At 42.8% G+C, this 21,603-nt stretch overlaps 1 protein-coding gene across 1 annotated transcript in view; it reads left to right on the top strand.

Annotated features, from left to right (window-relative positions):
• Positions 1-21,603, top strand: part of slc25a13 (solute carrier family 25 member 13) — a 50,156-nt gene that overhangs the window by 13,876 nt on the left and 14,677 nt on the right. The window contains exons 6-13 of the mRNA XM_030412222.1: positions 3,333-3,479; positions 6,240-6,378; positions 11,315-11,408; positions 12,348-12,432; positions 15,954-16,038; positions 17,512-17,670; positions 19,842-19,894; positions 20,187-20,267. Of these exons, the coding sequence (XP_030268082.1) occupies positions 3,333-3,479; positions 6,240-6,378; positions 11,315-11,408; positions 12,348-12,432; positions 15,954-16,038; positions 17,512-17,670; positions 19,842-19,894; positions 20,187-20,267 (843 nt within the window). The remainder of the gene's footprint in view (positions 1-3,332; positions 3,480-6,239; positions 6,379-11,314; positions 11,409-12,347; positions 12,433-15,953; positions 16,039-17,511; positions 17,671-19,841; positions 19,895-20,186; positions 20,268-21,603) is intronic.

The raw sequence follows: 21,603 nt of genomic DNA, 5'->3' as shown, positions 1-21,603 counted from the left end.
AGAACAACAAAGGTGCACTCTGCAGCTATAAAAGTTTTAAGAGCTGTGAAAACCAACACTAAATATTTTTCTGCTTTTTTCTGTAATTCCCTTCCACCTGGCCTTTCCCCCTCCAAGAATGTTCCCATCCTTTATTTCCCCCTCATCCTGCCATACATGCATGTGTTTATTGTGTTTTTCTGCCATTGTAGCCACGACGCTGCCAGATGCTCACAAGATGGGATTATCGGGGAAAACGTTTGCACCGCATATTTCTCACAAGGGCTCTCTCTGGCCAATTACTGTCTTGATGGAAGCCAGAGATTCTCACCAATTACACGCATTTTTCCCGTCTCACGTGTGGACGGCGGCCAAGGCTCACTGTCAGCGTGGTGCTGTCTCTGGCAGTGGTATTACCAGTGTCCAGAGAAGTGGCACATAGTAGCCCATATTATAAATCCTGGCAAGTGAAGGGCTCGAATTACACTGAGGGGGACACCACATGTCCCACTTCTTCTCCTAACCGCTCCAAAAAAGTGAATTGTTGGCATTGCTCGGATTTTAAAAGTCCCAATTATATGTTTGACTCTCCCAAGAATCAGTGGCCAGCCCTTAACATCACTGTGTAGAGGGCTCACTGGCAAACATGTAAATAGCAGTTGTGCTGAAGCTTCTCCTTGTGATAGTTTTAGCTCTGTGCTGATGAGAAGCAGAAATTAGGAAAAGAGAGAAACAATCCTGCTCCACTCATATTGATTATTAAAGTTTTGAAGAGACTCGGGTGGGTGAATCACAGCCGTTGGAAAGGAACAGAGGTGGCTCATCATGTGTTTATATTCTCGTCCAAGGACAATTAAAACGACTTGCAAATGCCTCAGCGGTTGCTGGCTGTCTTAAGCCCCCAGCTTTATGTCTCCTGCCTCCCTCGCTCCCCTCCCAAATAAAAACCATGTCCCTGCAACACTCATACAGTTGCAACAAGTTAAGGTTTTAAGAGGCTGAGACTATAAACTGCTCCATCCCCTGGACCACAGTTGTTTTGCTGCTCTGTGTGGTTGGTTTGTGTGGCTTCTCAGACGCTTGACTTGTCCAGAGAAACTGGATCTAATTTTCTGTTCCTCATATGACGACGTGCACAAAGACACAGATAAATGCTCACCCTTGTTTTCTGCGCTTGCAACCGTTATCTTCTTCCTCACTTTTTAGTTTTTATTTTTGGTTTTGTGTTTAAATATCCTCCTCCCTCTAGTCGTCCTAGTTTATTTCCCACCAAAGTGTTTTGACCTACTCACAACCGAGCACAGAAGTGAGTCACGACATTCGGGATGCCGACACCAAAATATCTCACCTTATTTACTTTGGGAGTGTTTACGTATGTCAATCTCTCTTCGTTTCCTTGCCATCCTTTCACTTATACACTCTCCGGAGCCCCTGCTGCGCTCATAGGTGATACTGACACACGGCTGCTACATTTGCTGTTTTTGCAAATCTGCCTCTTTTGTTGTAATGTCTATTCTTACTCCCCTCCGGTCTCCACTCAGCTTTGTGTAAATGTCACTCTTCCCCAGTCGTTTCTCTCAGGCGCTGTGAATTGAGAGTTCGATCAGTTATGCTGTCAGTGAAATATCACTCAAATTCAGCACAACAATAAGTCATAGCCTCATAGGGTTTTGTGTTGTGGTAATACCACTTTTTTGAGTTGCATTTAACATCTGAATCAATCAGTTGAATAATGCCATGCATGTTCAAGATTCAGTCAGTCCCCCTCCAGCATTTTTTGTCCAACATGTGTGGCTTGAAAAAGAATGTCCATTCTTCTTGGACAAATTGTTCATCATTTGTTTTGAACTGAATTGCTAACTTACTTATTGTACGATGACTACGTGCTTTAATAAGAAACGTCATTTATAAACATCCTCACTGGCATATTTATTTTTCTTTTTTGTTTAAACCTTTAACAGTGTTCCTAATGGATATAATTATTTAGTTTTGGGATATTTATCAGATTATTTCGGTTATGAATTAACTTAATATCTAAATTGAATGGTGCCTTTTTAAATAGAGAAAATTCGTAATCTTCTACGACATGCATGTAGGGCTGAAAGAATTATTTTTGTTGTCAGTTACTCAGCTGATTATTTATATAATATAATTAATAAGTCAATCCATGGCTGCCTGACGTGAGCCAGTGTTTCCCTGCCAGATCTCTCTCACGAAGAAAAATTTTTAAAATAGTTTTAAAACATTATAATAATGTTTAATTTCTTTTATTGTTTGCAAAGTAAAATTCTCTTTAAACAAAACCTGTTTTAAGTAGCTGGAAATAGCGAATGTGCTAGTTTTTGAAAGACATCAATTTTAAATTGTTGCAGATTAATTTCCTGTCAATTAATTGATTAATAATGGATCATTTCAGCTCTACGTGTCTGTGGGAATTAAAAAAAGCTCTCCAAAACATCTTTACACAGGTGCTTCAGTTGAGTAAACACACTGATGTGTGCTTTATAGTCACTGAAATTGAATTGGTCATTGAGGCTGTTGGTGTTGTGTCACTGTGTGAGGAACCTCATGAGTAAAAATACAGTTTTTGACCATAAGGCTGTGATACCCTGTGAGTGAGTCAAACAGACAGACCAGCTGGTTTTAGCTCGCTGTCCTAATGCTCATGGCCTTTTTTCACAAAGTCTCTTTGTGTGTTATTATTATTCAGATATCCCCGTCTTTGTAACCGAGTTTCTTGTCTTAAGACGGTGGAAGCGCTGGTGGCAGAGGTTTGTTTACAGCCTCCCTCTGTAGACTTGTGGTTGCAGGTACTGATAATGGCTGCTAATTTCAAAGGCCTTGTGGGATCTGTCCCCACCGCAGCCGGCTCTCGTCCCCGCGGACCTTTTGTGTGTACGTGCATGCAGCATGAAGAGAGACAAAGTGAGCAGTTGGGTGATTAGCCATCTTGCCTGTGTGTGCACGTCTGTGTGTGTGTGTGTGTGTGTGTGCGTATGTTTGTATGTTTCTCCCTCAAGTGGGTTTAATGGGGATTTGGGGAGGGTGTGAAAAGCCCAAGCGACGCCTCACAGTAGGCAAGCCGCTGTTGGGAGAAGAGAGGAGAGTAAAGCCTGGCCAAACGCCGGCTCCCCCCGTAACTGAGAGGGGGAGACAGCACCAAGGGGCCCATCAAAGCAAAACCTGTGTTTTTTTTACACATATGTGTTTATATGAGTGAGTTTATGTGGATTTCAATTTATGAAGGCAACTTAAAGAGGTGTATGACCCACATATGTGTACAATAATATACATTTACTGTATGATCTAACACCTAAACTTCCCTCCGTTCTCCTCTCCACTCCCTTCCACAGGAGATGCAGCTGGAGCACGCGCGGCAGGCTTTCATCCAGCGGGACCAAGCCCACAGCGGCTCCGTGTCGGCGCTGGACTTCAGGGACATCATGGTCACCATCCGGCCGCACATGCTCACATCCTTTGTGGAGGAATGCCTCGTGGCGGTGGGTTTTTGTTTAGCTCCGTGGTTCTCTCTTCCTTTTGTTTTTCTGTCATCCACAAGCGCCAAAGTCAGGCTGGATAAAAAAATGAAAATAGAGAGATTGTTCACGGCTGTCCACCTGGAACTTACGGTGCCTCGTCATTAAATGTTAAACACATATTGTGGGATAAATAAGCTGATCCTTGTAAAAGCAGCACCTAAATTATAATTTCTATCATGGCACAGTTTGATGTAGAATTAGATTCCTCAGTGTTGTGTACAGAAAATTATCTTTATATTTAACAAAATCTTTGTATAATCAAATGTAACTGTCAATTTAAAAAAATGAAGGAGTGTCCTTATGTTAATGCAAGTATATGATAAATATCTTTATCTTGAAACCTTCTCATAAATACTTTGACTCATGGAAAAATTACGTCTCATAATATTTAAGACCATTTACCTCGACAGTGATACTATAGTGATGATAATTAATACTTACTATACCTTCTATACTACTAAAATATTAACACAATGAGATTTTTGATAAATAATTGTCAATAACGTGGATGTAATGACTAAGTAAGTAAAGGCGAGTATAAGGAGAGGTAGAACTGTCTGAGATATCACAATATAATGATATCCAAACTCAGAAATGATTTATAGTCTCATATCATTATATAACATCAATCCATCCTACATTTATACTTTATAAACAATGTTTTCTGCTGATTTAGGTGCTAATTCATATTAGGCAGAATGGCAACCTAATGTTTCTTTATTCTCCATAAAAGAGTTAAAGGCAAGACTTTCTTTCTTTCTTTCTTTCTGTCTTTCTTTCTTTCTTTCTTTCTTTCTGTCTGTCTGTCTGTCTTTTTCTTCTCCCAGTGTTTACTTCTTTCTCTCACACCCCCGCAACCAAACACCGCGGCTTTCTCTTTCCCATCCAGCTGTCCATCGTTCATTCCTTCTTCTTCTTTACTTCTTCTCTGTCACCTCTCATCCGTCCTCTCTCTCTCTCTCTCTCTCTCTCTCTCTTCTTCCCTCCCTTCATTTTTTTTCTCCTTCTCTCTCTCAGCCTCCCTCCCTCCCTCCCCCGTGTCTCTTTCTCTCTCCCAACATGTCATTAAGTCTAACCTCTCTGGCAGTGTCAAAGCCGAGCAGGCCAGCTGAATGGGAAGATAGAGACAGAGATAGATGGCGACTGGAGCTTTACAGTCCATCATCTTTGCTCGTGTGTTTGTGTGCGAGTGGCTGTGCGCGTGTGCTCTATTTGTTTTGAACTCTGAGATGTTTGTCTTTTTGTGTCCTGTCTTTTCTTTATGTGTGTCAGTGTTTGTGTTGCGCGTGTGTGCGCCTTGTGTCTGTGTCCGTGTCTTGCCCCATTTCATAAACACCTTGTAGACTCTGTCATTTTCTCTGCTGTGTTTACCTCACCGACCAGACATCTTGGTGTGCTGTTAGTAAACTCTCTCTCTCTCTCCCCCTCTCTCTCTCACACACACACACATACGTCTGTGTGCTTCCATACACTTTTGGAAGCATGCACACACACACATATAAAAAAAAAAAACCCCATAAACACCGCAGACACATTAAAGGTGGTATTATGTCAGAAACAACAACCTTTAATCCACTCACCAAACATGCTAAATGATCAGCGCCTCGCTCTTTTCACCCAAATATTGTTCTCCTCTCCCCCTGAGTGAAAGTCTCAGTGTTGGATATGGTGGGAAGATCCATGCCTATAGGCTAATAGACATGAACAGATAAAGTGTCTCTCTGTTAGAGAAGAGCTTCCACCCCTTGTTGCAACCACAGCAAGCTGCAAGTAACCTTCTTGAACGTGTCTGTAAAGCAAACAGTGCCATCTAGTGAAAGGAAGCCCTACATTTTTTATTGCCTAAACCCTCAACATTGTTAAGTGCTGCAAAAGCCTCCAGGCTCATCTGATCCTCTGGACTAAGTTTTCCAAAACAGGCATCAGCATCTATGAAAGGTACTCGAACAGATGGAAATTAGAGCAGAAGAGTTCTGAGAGCCTGATTTGATAAAGATGAGCTGCTGGTTCACATGAAGAGTTGCTACGAGGTCTGGAATGTCCTCAAGAACCCAGCGTCTATTTTTAATCTGTTACCTTTTTTCTATTTTCTGTTCTTTTACCACTTCCTCCACCTCATAAAGAAAGTTAATTAAACTCCCTGAGAGTGTTCGTTGTGCGATGGAAAAAGTAGTGGTTGAAGCAGGTTTACTTCTCCCCGTGGAGCGAAGTTAAAGAGGAAAAGTTGATGATTAGACACTGGTGAGGTCAAGATTTCCTCCTGACATGTGATGTTTTAGTCACGTCATCATCATGCACCTCTCAAACTTTACATCTGATCGGAGTGTATTGTGATTGTGTTTGTAAATGTGAGTTATTTTATGACGTAACCGTCGAGTTGCAACAATTAATCAATTTGTCGTCAGCTAGTAAATTAATGGTGAACTGTTATGATATATATGATATATAAATAACCAGTTTGAGTAATTTTTCAAGAAAAAACAAGGTCAAACCTCCATGTTTCCAGATTCTACGGTGTAAATATCTCGTTTCAATCTTTATGGCCAAGACATTTGGTTTACGGAAACCATTTTTACCATTTTCTGACATTTTCCAGACTCAGCAACTAATCAAATAATCAACGAGAATTATCAACAGACTAATCAACAATCAGAATACTTGGTAGTTGCTGCCCCACTTTACTGCATGTTTAATTGTCTTCATGTTTCCATCCTTGCCCAGGTGGCTGGTGGCAGCACTTCTCACCAGGTCAGCTTCTCGTACTTCAATGGCTTCAATTCTCTTCTCAACAACATGGAGCTGATCAGAAAGATCCACAGCACCTTGGCTGGCAACCGCAGAGACGTGGAAGTCACCAAAGGTACCCGTCGAGTATAAAGACATACAAAAACTCCAACATTGCTTATATGTGTTGCCACATGCAGCAAAAACAAATGTGAGCATGCACTGGTGCAGTCCTGCACTGCAGCCAGTCGTAAATGTGCTTTCCAGATAGTGTATTTGCTTCTGTGCGTGTTAAGGGGAGGGTGGAAACTTGTTTTTGTTTGGTTTTCTTTCTTCCCGGTGGCATTTAAATGGGCCCGCTGGATCCGACCCAGCACACGTACTGCGTAGCCACAATCCCTGATGGAGCCTGTCTTGTCTATTAGACATCCTGGCACTGATCTGTGGATCACTTTATTTGTCCTGGGGTGCTTTTGGATGATAATGAGATTTGTGTAGTTCTTCAGAACACATACAGAAATGAGGAATGCTTGTTTTGTCAAAATCTCTATAGGACGAGGTGTGAAGGCTGAGCCTGTAGATCAAGTGCATAATAAATAGTTAAAACCATTTTCTGAAGCTGTTTCTTACCTTTTAAATCACCTACATTTCTGTGACGATATGAAGCTACAAGGTGATGAGATTGAGGTATTTTTATTCATTGATCCAACAGCCTTTGTCTTTTTCAGACATTGTCTCTCGGGCTCTCTGTCTCCCATGGTTAGTTCCTTTCAATCCTTATCTGTCTCGTTTGCTTGCACCACTTGCTGTCTCTCATTCCTTTCCTCAGCACTTGGCGGGAGGCCTAGTTAGCTTTCTCTTTCTTTCCACCTTTCTCTGTCTCTTTATGACTCTCTCTTTCCAGCTCTGGCCTTCTTTAAGAAACCATTCTGACCTCTCTCCACATGGCCCAGGGCCACCAGCGTAGCCTTGTGATGCTATCTGAAGCCTTATCAGGGGTGTGGACCAGAGCCGACCCAGACCAAGAGCCCATGCTCTCCCCAGGCTGTTCCCACCATGGGTACACCGAGACTGGGCTTGGCTCGACCCGTGGTGGCCCGTAGCCAGCCAGACCTCCTCAGCCACCACCCATCCACCCTCTACTCCCTGAGTCATTAAAGCCTCCCTTGGGACTGCAACTGCTCGGCTACATGCACTACTGGCTTGCTGACAAACATGCAGTACACACACTCGCATGTATCGAGTGTGTGCGCACTTTGTTACACACTATTTCAAACATTTCTCACGTACACACAAGCATTCAGATACATTAACAAAGCCAAGCCGGCACACATGCGTAATAATCCTGATTGATTCCGTATGTGCAGCAAGGCCACTGTTTTGCCTTGGGGATGCCATTACAGTGCTTAACGCCTACACACAGTGCACACGTGTGTGTGTGAACATTTGTGTCTATACATGCACAGCAGACCTTTGGAGAACACACCTTTTATTGTGGCAGCGGTGCACACCAAGGCAAATCATGACAGTGCATGTTTGTGAACAGGTTTTAATCCCGTGTGTGTTGATAAAGTAATTTTTACATAGTACTGTGAATGCATCTTAACTAGGTAGCACAATAAGATATGATATGTGAGCTAATTCATTGTTATTAATTATAATTTGCAGTGAACAGGTTTTTGCTGGAGGGTTTTCTCACTGTCACAATCTCAGGTTGTTTTTTTTTAGCTGTACATTTTAGCAATATGGTCATAGGGCTGGTCAGTCCATCTGTTTTGTCTAGAATAAAATATCTCATTAAATATTGCGTGGAATGTAACATTCAGGGTCCCTTGAGGATGAATCACACTGACAACTGACTGGTCCCTGGCTCTTTGTTTAATATAACCATGATTAACCATTCGTTGTTTTGAGTCATTTGTCTGAAAAACTATTAGATAAATTGCCGTTATATTAAGTGAAACATTCATTGTCCAGTCAGGATACATTTCAACAACTTGGATCTTCCCCTGACTTTTTATCGAGAGCTATCGTCAGATAAACATTTTATACTCAAACACCTGCAAAACTAATAACATTCAATTCAGTCAGTGCCTTACTTTGCCAACATGCTAAGCTGAGATGTTGCACATTATATTTAAACATTATATGTGCTAACACACAGTGCAGCATGTTGGTGTTGTTGTGAGAATGTGCAGACTATCGTGGCTGTAGACTGATGTTCTTTATTTCTTCTCTTTTTTTTAATCCACTTGTAATGTGCTTTGTAATTGTTTTCGAAAGTGCCGTATAAATAACAGTTATTATAATGCTTTGAACAGACCGTCATTAGGCACTCATTAACAACAGAGTGCCAATTGCCTTAACAAAGGATGGTGAGAAGAGTTTAATTTGAATAACTCTGTAATATTTACCTGCTTAAATGCTCTTAGTCTAAGTTGTCTCAGTGTCAGTCCAAAAAAGTGAGCAGCTACTGTATGTACAGCCATGAGTGTGTGTGTGTGTGTGTGTGTGTGTGTGTGTGTGTGAGTGTGTGGTGTGTGTGTGTGTGTGTGTGTGTGTGTGTGTGTAGTGGTGACCACAGGCTACAGGTAGACAGGTTATCAGCACTGTGATCTGTGATCTCCCCCAGACAGAGCTCGTCTATGTCTGTCTATGTGTGAGTGTGTATGTGTGTGTGAGTTTATTCTTGTGTGAGTATGCTATGTTACATGCTTGTGAGCATTACCTGCATGTACCCATGGGTGTGTGTGTGTGTGTGTGTGTGTGTGTGTGTGTGTGTGTGTGTGTGTGTGTGTGTGTGTGTGAGGGAAAGAGAGCATGCCTCAGGGGTAAGCTGAGCCTCGCTGGGGTGAATGGCTCCAGTGTAGAACGACTTTGTCACAACCCCAGCCTGCTGCTCTTTGAATAAAGCGGGTCAAACAATGCTGACTCCTCCACTGTAAGCCAGCCTACAGTCAACCTGTTCTTTATTTCACCAACAATAGACTGGGTCTTAAGTTACGGCGTACTGAAGCTGCCTTAGAGGAACTCTTGAAGTCCATAACTCTCTCTGGCCATATCTTATATTCTTTTTTCATAGAAATAATTCAACATGCTTCACTTCTTACTTAAAGTTAATAAAGGGTAACATTTAAAACCGGTACTGGCAATAAATCCTGCCAGCCATCATACTTTATATATCCTATGTATTCCTCTACACTGACAGGAGCAGGAGATAAGATAATGAAATGCAGCATTTTACAGAGGAACAGAGGCAACACGCACAAAATAACTTGTTGGATTGACATACACTGTATTTACCTGTACATTTTGTATCTTATTGCACATCATAATAGCAGAAAATGTGCAACTGATCATATTATGTTGGTGCATTGTATGTTACATAATATCAGATGATGATACTGAGTCTGGGCTGCAGTATCATGCACGCTTGGAAACAGAACAACAGAGACGTCAGTCAAAGTTGTCACTCACAGGAAAACACTCTTGTTTCGATATCAGATTTTGGTTTTAGGTTATTCATTCAGCTCAGTACTACATATTTTGACTAATTTCTGTGTTGTAGCGGCTGTGTGTAATATATCACACATTGATGAAAATATATCATGAGGAAACGAATGTAGCAACAATCTGTAGGTAGAAATTAGGATCACTAAGTTCATAGACTCTGACATTGGCATTGAAACATACCAACAGTTTGACAAACCAACTAACGTGGATGGATGCATCATCATGTTCCTATACTATGGAAAACAATAAATGAAATACTTTTAACATATCATGTAAATATGTACATATGTCTATTTATTTCTTCCATTTTTAATGTTATTGCTTATTTTTGCTATTGTTTCTGTTCTTATAATAGGTTTCTGTTTTTGTAATATTCTGCTGTGACAAACAAATTTCCCCGTCTGCGGGACATTAAAGGATTTCTGATCTGATAAAGCAATGCCTTGAACTTAAACTAAAAATACAGAATCATAGAAGGATTGTTTATTGAGCCTTGGGTGTAGCAATGATTACTCTCAGCTGTTCACCCTTGCATGCTAACTGCTTCGACAATATGTGGTGCCAGTTGGTGAATAACTGCACTGAGTGCTGTGTCTGCGCTCTCTGCGGTAGGTCAGACGTGTTCTCAGTAGGCTTTGAGTCCAACAAAACTGTTCCTCATCACCTATGATGTTTGTAATATCCATAGACAGAATCTCAAAGCTCAGCCGGGGAGTTGAGAGTATCACGTTTGGTGACATCTCAACTTCGTGGCTCTTTGCCATGACTAAGGTCTGTTGGCTCCATCAGGACATGACCTTCTGCATACACTGGGGCAGTTTGCAGCCAGCTGTGCAGCTGTTATGATTACTGTCAGCAGATTTTAGGCTGGAAAAAGACCAACTGCCTGCTCTCACTTAAGACAGAGTTACTGCCTTGAGTTTATAAGCCAGAGATAAGAAGTTGTAAGTGAGGGTGTGTATAAAGGAACAGGAGATGAACAGCCAGATTGGGTCCTTGTCCACAGTCTTGTGGATGTTGTACCCTTGTACTCTCATGGCGACGGGTAACTTGAGCTTAAAAACAAGGCTCTCGTGTCACCTGCTCCTTGGTGGATTCTCCAAATCATGTGATCACACCTGATTCATGACATAACGTGGGAATCCATCCTGTCAGTCTTCATGTTATCATTTCTGGCAGAACCACGGTGGATTGGACCAATCGCAGCCGACCAATGGAGAACTTGGCTGGCAGCAGTGGACCTGGTTGAGATGTGATGACAGCAGGAAGAGATAGCGTGTGATTGACAGTGATAGACATATGGTTCATCCAATCACCTGCCAAGTATTTTTTGAAAGTGCATGTCGTGTTTCCAAGGTTGCACATCCTCTACGGGCTTTGAATGGATATCTGAGAACCCAGATATTAGAAGGAGTTCAGGGATTATGGCTGTATAGGTTGTTTCTCTTTTTTCTTCCCTTGTCATCTGTTCGTCCATCTGTAAATGTTGGTTGGATCATATTAAGGTTTGGTGCTCATCATTTTAGTGAACACTAAACAAAAATCTCTGTGTTTTTTAGAGGAGTTCATTGTGGCAGCGCAGCGGTTCGGCCAGGTGACACCCATGGAGGTGGACATCCTCTTTCAGCTGGCTGACCTGTCAGAGCCCCGCGGGTAAGAACAACACATTCAAAAAAACACACAAACATGGTGCTAACTCCGTTTTAATAATGTTGATAATGTGAGCATCTCATGTCTGAATTCATACCTGAGTCGTTTAACTTTCCCTCAGTTCATCAGGGAGTTGTGCAAAGTAAGTCTATCCCACAGTTGCCCCCCAAAGTGCACCTTTAGCCCCAGGGTCCAGATGAGCTCTTTCTTCCCTCTCAAACTTCTCTGCAAAGGATCAAAAGAGTCAGACATGACTACATCAGTGCCAGAGACTCCTCTTTCAGTCCAAAACCAATTCAAACTCCCATTTATCTTTAAAAAAGGGGCAATTCTAGTCCCTATGATCCGTGGCACACAACAACTTGTATGCTTCTCACATTCCCCCACTTCCTTTGCGTCTGCCTCGCGGCCCGACCAGTGCGCTCATAATTTCTAACCCCAGCCTGGGACACCACCTGATTATTATTTCTGGGCAATGGGATACTTTAATAGCTCTCTCCACTCCCCTTGATTGGAGATGTGGGAGATAATAGCCCCAATATTTGGAGGAGAGGGGTGTATGTGTGGTGGGGGGGGGGATTTGGTGTTCCCCGTTCCTTCAGCCTGGGAAATCTGGGACCGTCATAGAGATGAAATGGAAAGGCAATAGTTTTACATCCAAAGGTTAAACATCTTTGTTATGCTTGGATGTAGGCATAAGGCGGTGGGAGTAGTCAGCTCCTATAGACTTTACTCAGTCATGCCAAGCGCGGGTCTGGATTTTTGAATGCCACAGTGTTTTCACATGGAACGATGGCAAGTATCTGTAAACTCAGAGAAATTTCAGCCTGACAGATGGTGCTTCCAAAGGTCATGGACACGGTGATTCATTGATGAAATATTATAATCCTCTCTGAGAGTTTTACAAGTTACTTGAGACTTCTCATTCTCTCTCCTCATCAGACGTGTTGGTTTAGCGGACATTGAGAACATCGCTCCTCTGGAGGAAGGCGCCCTGCCCTACAACTTGGCCGAGGTCCAGAGACAGGTACAGAATATGAAGACTTGTTGATGTGTTTGGTTTCCTCTTCCACACCGGCAGCGCTTTTCAGTCTCAGCACATTCCCTTGGGCTAGATGTCGCCATGTAGATGACTAAGATTAATAAGATGATTAAGGATAATGATATCTCCTGTTCACATGTAATTAATCCCCTAAAACAAAGCATCTATTTGATAATTGTAAGCACAATTAATTCATTGAGACGTGGTTTGAGAGTTGTGTGTGACATGTGACACAGACCCAAACAACTGGAATAAAGTTGAGAGTTTGCCCCCAGAATGCCATTCAGCCAGTGCCCGTCAGTCCTGCTCAGATTCAAGAGTTCATACTAAAGTTTGGACCAAGTTGTGTCCGAGTCACTTCCCATCACAGACTTTAGGAGACTTTCTTGAGAGAAAACATGATGAGACCTCTCCCTGAAATGTGGTCTTGAAAAAACATACACACCAAAGTCATGAATCCAGGGAAATTAAGACGAGCGGAACCGTCCTCGAAACTTGATGAACTTCTAAAATGCTTCAAGTTGCAAATAATAGATGTGAAGAGACTTTGCAGTAGTGAACAAGAGCAATTTGTAATGAAGAAGAGGAAGATGTGTGGAGAGCCAGACAGATGAGCAGAGGGCTGTTTTCGCTCCCCGGGCCTGTTTGGTCAGAGCTGTGTTGCCTGGTGGGTTCCAGTGCTACAGTGAAGGCTTGGCCAGGCCATACTGGAGCAGGCGGGGGCCAAAGGGGAGAAAGCAAAGGGGCCCAGCACTACACAGACGCCAGTCCCACCACAATGAGCCACTTTAGGCCCTTGTGGTTTGGCCTCGGGGGCTGGCCGCCAGCTAGCTGGAGCTCTCTCTCATCTTTTGCTCGTTCTCTTCCATTTCCTTTTTTTGATCTGCTTCTCTCTCTCTCACTGGCTCTTATTTCTCTACATGTTTGTTGCGTTGCCCTTTCTTGTTTCCTCTTTTTCCCTCAAACAACCTGAATTTTGGTATTTCCAAGTTTCTGTCCACAGGCAGACAGAGCTGAAGAGGATGGAGACATTTGGGGATTAAGAAACTATAGTGTAGATGGGGGTGGGAGTTTACTCTGACAGGTGGACCTGTTGTAGAGACTCCCATCCCCCTCAAAGGCACACGCACACATACACACGCACACACACACACACACACGCACACACACACACACACACACACACACACACACGCACACACACACACACACACATGCTGACAACGCTCCAACCCCCACTCTCCCCAGGGTTGAGAGGCCAGAGCTGGGCAGACCAGACAAGCAACAGGTACCTCAGGTGGAGGGGGGAGTGTGTTACTAATGCCGGCTACTAACACTGTTCTGCTGGTTGCATAGCATGGTGATGATCACAAATCTGTTCCGAGATCACTTTGAGTCCAGGTTTAGTCCACAAATGTGCCCAAACACTAGTGTAGACCGGATTAGTTAGGCATGGATAAAGATGATCAAATACGCCTACATATAATACACAGATCATACAAGTATCCTTGCAGTAATCTTCAGTTAGGGAATAAACAATGTGGGTTTGAAAGAAGTCACTCTTAATTAAATGTAAGGGAAAGTATTTTCTTTATTTTAAATCTGCACAATGTCCAAACGATCTTTGATTACTTACAGCGATCGGACATTACAGAAATGTTATACAAACATTTGCAGGCACACAGATTTCTTTATCAGCTCAATGCAACGATCAGTAGTAGATATTAGCTAGTCATCGGTAGTTTGATATTGTTTCATACAATGATTCTGATTTCCTTATTTCCTAATTTCCTAACCCTAACTCAAGATATATCACACACCCCGTCAGCAGACCTGTTGGAATTTCATCAACAGCGGCTTCTACTTTCAAACTTCACTAACCCTGATGATTTCAATCCACCATCTGACCACTTGTGCAGGGCTTTGTGTCATTTTATCCAATTATTTTCACGAGTGCTGCAGTGAGTGTTCTGTTAGCTGATTAGCACCGCCCACGCCTGTGTTAAGCTACGCCCATTCTGGGTATGAATACAGATCCAGATGATGGTGCTCTTAATCACCGCTAAAAAACATTTTTCTTTCCTTTTTACTTTTTAACCATTGTCTGGCATTAATAAATACATGAACTATAAGTTGGTAAAGTAAATGATAATTGATTGCGGCCCTGAGTGGATCCTATACTACTGATATATCATAATCAAATACTTAATGTATTTATTTTGTATTAAAGGGATATTCCGGTGTAAGTTTAATCCATGGTCTAAATCACCGTGAAACTGTGTTAGACTCCCTCTGGAGAGATCAAGTTAGCAGACCGCTAATTTACGGAGTTTTATCAACCTCAGAAACGACCGCACGACAACAATACACTGCAGTAAATGGATCCAAATATAAACCGCCACCAAAAAGCCACAAATAATGCTCAGAACAGCACCAAACTTCAGCAACAGTACAAATAGGGTCTCAGCACATAGTCCGGGGCATCTAACCTCCGCTAGCTTAGCTGGATTTCTACTGAAAAGCTAAAAACAGATTTCAACTCTCCTCCATCAGCTTCTGGGTCGGGGAAGTCCCGACGAGTCGATTACCGAGTGCGGTTAGAAATGCTCAATTCCGTTCTTTTCCCTGTCCGCTCTCGATAATAACTGTTATAAACTGGCAGGTAAGACACATATGAACTTTGATTGCTTTTCCATGGAGTCATAATCACACATTTTCATCCATGAGCCGCGGAACTCTACTGCACTCGGTAATCGACTCGTCGGGACTTCCCGTCAACAGGAAGCTGCTGCAGAAGAGTGGTAAATTTAGTCAGCTTTTCAGTAGAAATCCAGCTAAGCTAGCGGAGGTTAGATGCCCCGGACTATGTGCTGAGACCCTATTTGTACTGTTGCTGAAGTTTGGTGCTGTTCTGAGCATTATTTGTGGCTTTTTGGTGGCGGTTTATATTTGGATCCATTTACTGCAGTGTATTGTTGTCGTGCGGTCGTTTCTGAGGTTGATAAAACTCCGTAAATTAGCGGTCTGCTAACTTGATCTCTGGAGAGGGAGGCTAACACAGTTTCACGGTGATTTAGACCATGGATTAAACTTACACCGGAATATCCCTTTAAGACATTTGTGTATTCTGTGACTTTCTCAAAAACATGTACGTACTCTTACATTCAGGCGTCTTCCAACTCCCACTTTCTTGTCAGTATAATTTCATTAAATGGCCATTAGACTGTAGACCAATATCCATCATGATACTTGGACTTGCTGTTAAACGCTGTACAGCAGGTGTGACAAATGATTGATATGATAGCCTGTAATTAAGCGTGCAGGCTGGTGGAGTTAGATGTGTAGCATGCAACATTTAATGTGAAACAGTATTGAACTGTCAGTGTCTGAAACGGTGGCTTGTCTAAAGCCTCTCCCTCCAGTTGCTCCTCCAACAGTTTTTATTTGTTGTGTTTCTCTTCTGCTCTAACGTATTTGTCGTCTCTTTCCATGGTTCCATGGAGCAGCAGTTGGGCAGTGACCCCTCCCGCCCCATCCTAGTCCAGGTGGCAGAGTCGGCCTACAGGTTCGCCCTTGGCTCAGTGGCAGGGGGTAAGAGTCACGCCCCATTGGCTCCCTGCATACCTTCACCCCACCACCCACCTACCTGCTTACGTGCCTACCTGCCCCCCGCCCTCTGCTGTCCTCATAAGAAAAGGGTGAGAGAGATAGAGGACAATGGCCCCTCTATTGCCCCTAACCTTGCTTACAAGAGCATCATTCGCTCCCCTGCTTAAAGAGAAGTGCTCCCTCTCTTTCTTGGTCAATCTCCCGCTCTCTACCATCCCTCTGTCTCGCTCTGTCCTGTCCCTCGCCTCTGTGCGTGCCATGGGAAAACCTTCCTGTGTGGATTCTTTTGTACCTGTGTGAGCGATCAGAAGGGGGAGGATGAAGGTGGGGTGAAGGGCGGCGCCTGGGCCTTGTGTTTGTCTTCAGACTCCCCACTGTTTTCCTACTCCTCCTCCTGCTCCCTTCCTTCATTCCTCCCTTCTCCTCCTCCTTCTATCCCAAGGGAGACAGCTTAATAAGGAGGTATGGGTCCGCCATCCCTTCTTCTCTCTTGGCCTCTCTCTAATTAAGTCTGTCGCCTTGGGTCGGTTCTTTTTGTTTGTGTCCGTCTGACGGGCCGAAGACACTGGGACTCAAAACACTTCAATGTCTTTCTTACAGTTACCCCTACAGACTTCCCCTTCCTCCTCCGCCTTTTTCCTTTTCTTCCTCTCATAAAGGTCCTGTCACCCAGATGACAAAGACATATTTTGTCAGCTATCTCGAGTGATATTTAGCCAAGAAGTTTTCGTTTTCACCCCAATAAAATCATATTCTTACCCTCAATCTTTTATTACTACTTTCATTGAGGTTTGCTCACACCAGAGCTGTAGTTGACATTACGATTGCACGTAAAAATCTGTAAATGCTACTTTTTCTTGAGTGTGCGTGTTCATGAGATTTGTTTCATTCATCAAAATGTCACCAAAGAGTTTCAAGAAAAGCTTCATGCAGATGCATTATTCCTGAGGACAGTCATTCTAAAATTGTAATTTAAAAAATGAATCTTTCATTTATGCTGTGTGCCAACTTAATTTATTTGGACCCAGTGACGTACTTATACCAACGCATCTGAACAAATATTACAGATATCAAGTGTTCCCTATTATTATGACACCTTGAGTTTCCAAATAGACCTTGTTGTTGTTGTACAGATACACTTTCTTAATTATACAGCAGAGATACAAAATAGAGGCTAGCTAATAAAGCTGCCTGACAGTCCTGGACCAACCATGATTTAATTTGTACCTGAGAAAAACAACCAAGTGTAAGAAAATAGATGAATGTGACAAATTCTGTTCAGTTCTCTCCATCTGGTTCGACACTGAGCCCGCTGATACTGTACTGTAGTCCCGACGAAAACGTTAGTATTTCAATGCCTCCACACAGGCAATTACTTAATTTATGTCATCCAGACAGTGCCCTTTTAACAGGTCACCAGTATCTGAATAAGCTTCTCTTGTGTTCTCTCTGTAGCTGTGGGCGCCACAGCAGTGTACCCCATCGATCTGGTGAAAACTCGCATGCAGAACCAGAGGAGCAGCGGCTCTCTGGTTGGAGAGCTCATGTACAAGAGCAGCTTCGACTGCTTCAAGAAGGTGGTGCGCTACGAGGGCTTCTTTGGCCTTTACAGAGGTCAGTATGCAAGAATACGCATTTTCACGGTGTGTAAGTTGTAACATCCACAAAGTGTTTGTTCTGCAGTGAAGTGGTGTTTGCAGATTGGAAAGTTGAAACTATCTTTAAATTCTTGATGCATTTATATGCAGCATTAATAGTGCAGCAGCTTATACACTCCAACAACTGGATATTTAACATCAAAGTGGTTACTGTGGTCATGCTACAGAGCACTATACTAATGTAGTTTTAACATATAATACATGTCAGTAAGTCAGACAGTCAAATCCACAATACAGGTTTAGAAAGACGGGAGTTGAGATGGTGGAGAAGAAAGAAGTAGTGAGTACGAGGGACAATAAAAGAGAAGATGAGACGAGAGAAGAAGCAAAGCGCAGGGTGGATGGAGGGCGTTGTGAGTTCACCTCTCTGCTGACCTGTCTCCTTTGAAGTGATTACCGGCTGCTGGGGACTTTCAGAGCAGGACAATGAACGTCACACGCAAAGCCACATACCTTTAGGCCTGTGTCACGACGTGGTGATGTCGCATGTCTGGACTTACACACTCATACAAACACAGACACAGCGCAGACGCACAAGTATGTAAGCATGCACACACCAATGGCAGGCGACTTCTTGGGCATGCAGGTACGCACATACCGGGGTCTGACATCCCTAATGACTACCTGCCCTGTCTTCAAAACAGAGGTTAGGATGTCTGTGTTGGTATTGTTCGGGTCGGATTGGAAAAAAGGTCCCCTGGAACGAAGGCTGGGGCCTTTCTTAAACCTCATGATTTTGATTGACAGCTCTGGGCTCCCGAGAGGAAACTTGAATGCTTGAATTTCTGTGGGAAACACAAAGGCCATCAAGAGTGGAATGGCTTCACAGACACAGAGACAGACAGGTCCGGCTCCAAATAGATGGCCAGACAGGTATCCTGCCAGCCGAGCTGCAGTTATGTAATATAAGTTGAAAGTGCCTTCACTGAAAACCACGGGAAAATCTGCTTAGTGAAGAATGTGGAATCAGAAGCACAACATTGACACAATTGCTGATGTAGTATGATGCCAGGAGAGATTTCATAAAAACAAAGCGGCCCAAAGGAAAGAGGAGAATCTTTCCAGGAGGAGATTTTACCAAAATGAATTAGAAGTCTTTTCCGAAATCCTTTTGTGTCTGTATGCGCGTACATCGTGTGTGGAACAGAGGAGCAATGATTTTCAAACCGAGACCGAAGCCAAATACAAATGGCACGCATCACAAGGTCATCACTTTAACTTTAACCCGACTCACTTCAAAGTGTTCACCTTCAGTCCCGTCCTCAACAGGACAACACCTGAGAGAAAAGATCACTTTTACCCTCAAACAGACTTCTTTCCTGTGTCAGCCCGCAGTAAACAGCTGCTGCATCTGTCGAGTGACTGCACACGCACACACACACACACACACATGCACACACACACGCACGCACGCACACACACACACACACACACACGCACGCACACACAAACAACAGTTGCCAAGATATGAACTAAACCATGGATTTGGAGAATTGTTACAAACCTACAAATTGAGTATATGATTATGTGTGTGTGGCCTTGTTACACACAAACTACTGTAGATTATTAACTGTGTTTTTAGTGTAGTCATAGTGTGTATTCGTGTGTGTGTGTGTGTGTGTGTGTGCCTCTTGCTTGGGGCTGGGTAGGGGGCCAAGTTTCATTGTGCTCTGTTGTGATTATTTTGTTTATTTTTATCCTGCTTTGGGTTGTAATTGAGGTCTGTGTAAACTTTTGGTCGGTTTGTTTTATACTCTGCCCTTTTTTCCTATTTTGGGAAGCAGTTTCTCTCTCTTCTCCCCCTCTTTCTTCCTCTCCTCTCCCTCTCTCTCTCTCTCTGTCTCTCTGTCTCTCTCTTGTTGTTACTCTGATGTCTCCACACTCCACATCAATAGATTTCATTAGCGTCTGGGGGATCTTGCAGGGTCGGACGCATGTGGCGGGAAGCCGCACATCATGTGGAGTGTGTGGAAGTGGTATATGCTCTGTATATGCATCCCCATGAGTGTGTGTGTGTGTGTGTGTGTGTGTGTGTGTGTGTGTGTGTGTGTGTGTGTGTGTGTGTTAGTGAGTAGGGGTACCACAGCACTCTTTTTTTCTAATCATTTCGTCGTTTTCTAATGATAGGTCTCGTACCACAGCTACTGGGTGTGGCGCCCGAGAAAGCCATAAAGCTCACAGTAAGTCACTGCGTCAGAAAGCACAGACACATGCATGCACATTCACACAGACGGAGATACACGAGCTTCTTCCATCACTCCAAACTTATTGATAGATTTTATATTAACACTTGACACGCCATCACGTTCTGCATCGTTACACACAACCCGCTCAGCCGTCCTCTTTTCCTGCATCTGTCATCAAGCACCGTGATAAAATGCATTGTGTTTGCTGTATATTGATTGTCTGTTTATATGGTGTTACACTATTTCCTGCTTGGTCTCGATCTTTGCCTGATGTTTGTGTTTCCAGGTGAATGACTTTGTTCGAGGGAAGACCAGACAGAAAGACGGCACAGTCCCTCTGCGAGCTGAGATCCTGGCTGGTGGATGTGTAAGTTAATGAGACGCAACCTGAACAGGACTTAAGATTATTAAGTGTTACATTCAGAGACTTCTTTTCATCCTGACAGTCTCATTAAGCCAGGACCTGATGTAAGAATGTACTAAGTAGACCTCCCTCCTACTATTTTACAAGCAGAGCTAGAATCCAATCCAGCCTGAGGTTGTGTCATATAACGTTGGGCCTCATTCACCAATATCTTCTTAAGAATCTTCTTAGATTCTTTCTTAAGTTCTTATGAGGTTCCTTAAGAAAACCCTACGTCAGGATTCACCAACTCGTTCGTAAGCCTCAGAATTGTTCGCAGCTGTGTTCTTACATCGATGAAAGCCGTAGCAGCAATATATATGCCATTGTTTTGCGGGCCTTGGATGGAGAAATGCCACGTATAAATAGGGTGGGGGGGGGTTACTAATTGATGGCATGTTTCCAATTTACTTGATTTATCTTAAATCATTGGCACATTTAATTTATTTCAGAATTTAAATTCTTTGTAAATTACCAAAAATATGAAATAAATAAATAAATGAATAAATATGACAGAATTATTACTGTAATATTGCATTTTATTGAACTACACAAGAGAAGAAAACACAACCATGCCAACATTTCGGCACTGAAATGTGCGTAAGAGTACTCCTGAGTGTTCGTAGGATTTGTTCTTGCCTAAGAAGAAATCCTAGATAAGAAAAAATTCATGAATGCCACAATCTTCGTAAAATCTTCGTAAGTGGGACTTAAGAACAAATTTGTTCGTAAGAACGGTTCATGAATGAGGCCCATTGTTCATAATGACACTGGCAGATTGTTCAGTGTGACGAAAATGTTATGAAAAATAATAATTTTGTAAGAAATACACGTCATTACTACATGAAAGTAACAGCACCGAAGCCTCCGCTGTTCACTCCAAAATAAGAGGTAACTTGAACAATATAAATATGGTTTTATGACTTTATGTGAATGAAAAATGTAGCTGCAGAAAGAGACAACGGGAGAGGACAGGTAGAAAAGGTCCTCACCGTAAAGGCTGAGAGCACATGACTCGCTGCTTTTTCTTTACAAAGCAAGTAGAGAAGGAAGAAGTTTAAATTACAGTGGAACTGAAGGATTTGCATTTATGCACTTTGGGATCTTACAACTTGGGGAGAGCTAAAAGCATAAAGTGGAGAGACGAATATATGCGATATATTGAATACATGTTTTTTAAATCCCTTGTCAGAAGCATTACGTTGCTCTCAGTATTTATCAAAGAGAGATGTTCATATTGGTATAATCACGGTGTCTGCTTCTACATGTGAAGTCTGAATGATTAAAACAGCAATGCTGA

The sequence above is a fragment of the Sparus aurata genome, chromosome 3, assembly GCF_900880675.1.
Source record: "Sparus aurata chromosome 3, fSpaAur1.1, whole genome shotgun sequence".
Classification (NCBI taxonomy): domain Eukaryota; kingdom Metazoa; phylum Chordata; class Actinopteri; order Spariformes; family Sparidae; genus Sparus; species Sparus aurata.
The sequence above is the reverse complement of the archived record's forward strand: the minus strand, read 5'-3'. Positions and strand labels throughout refer to the sequence as shown.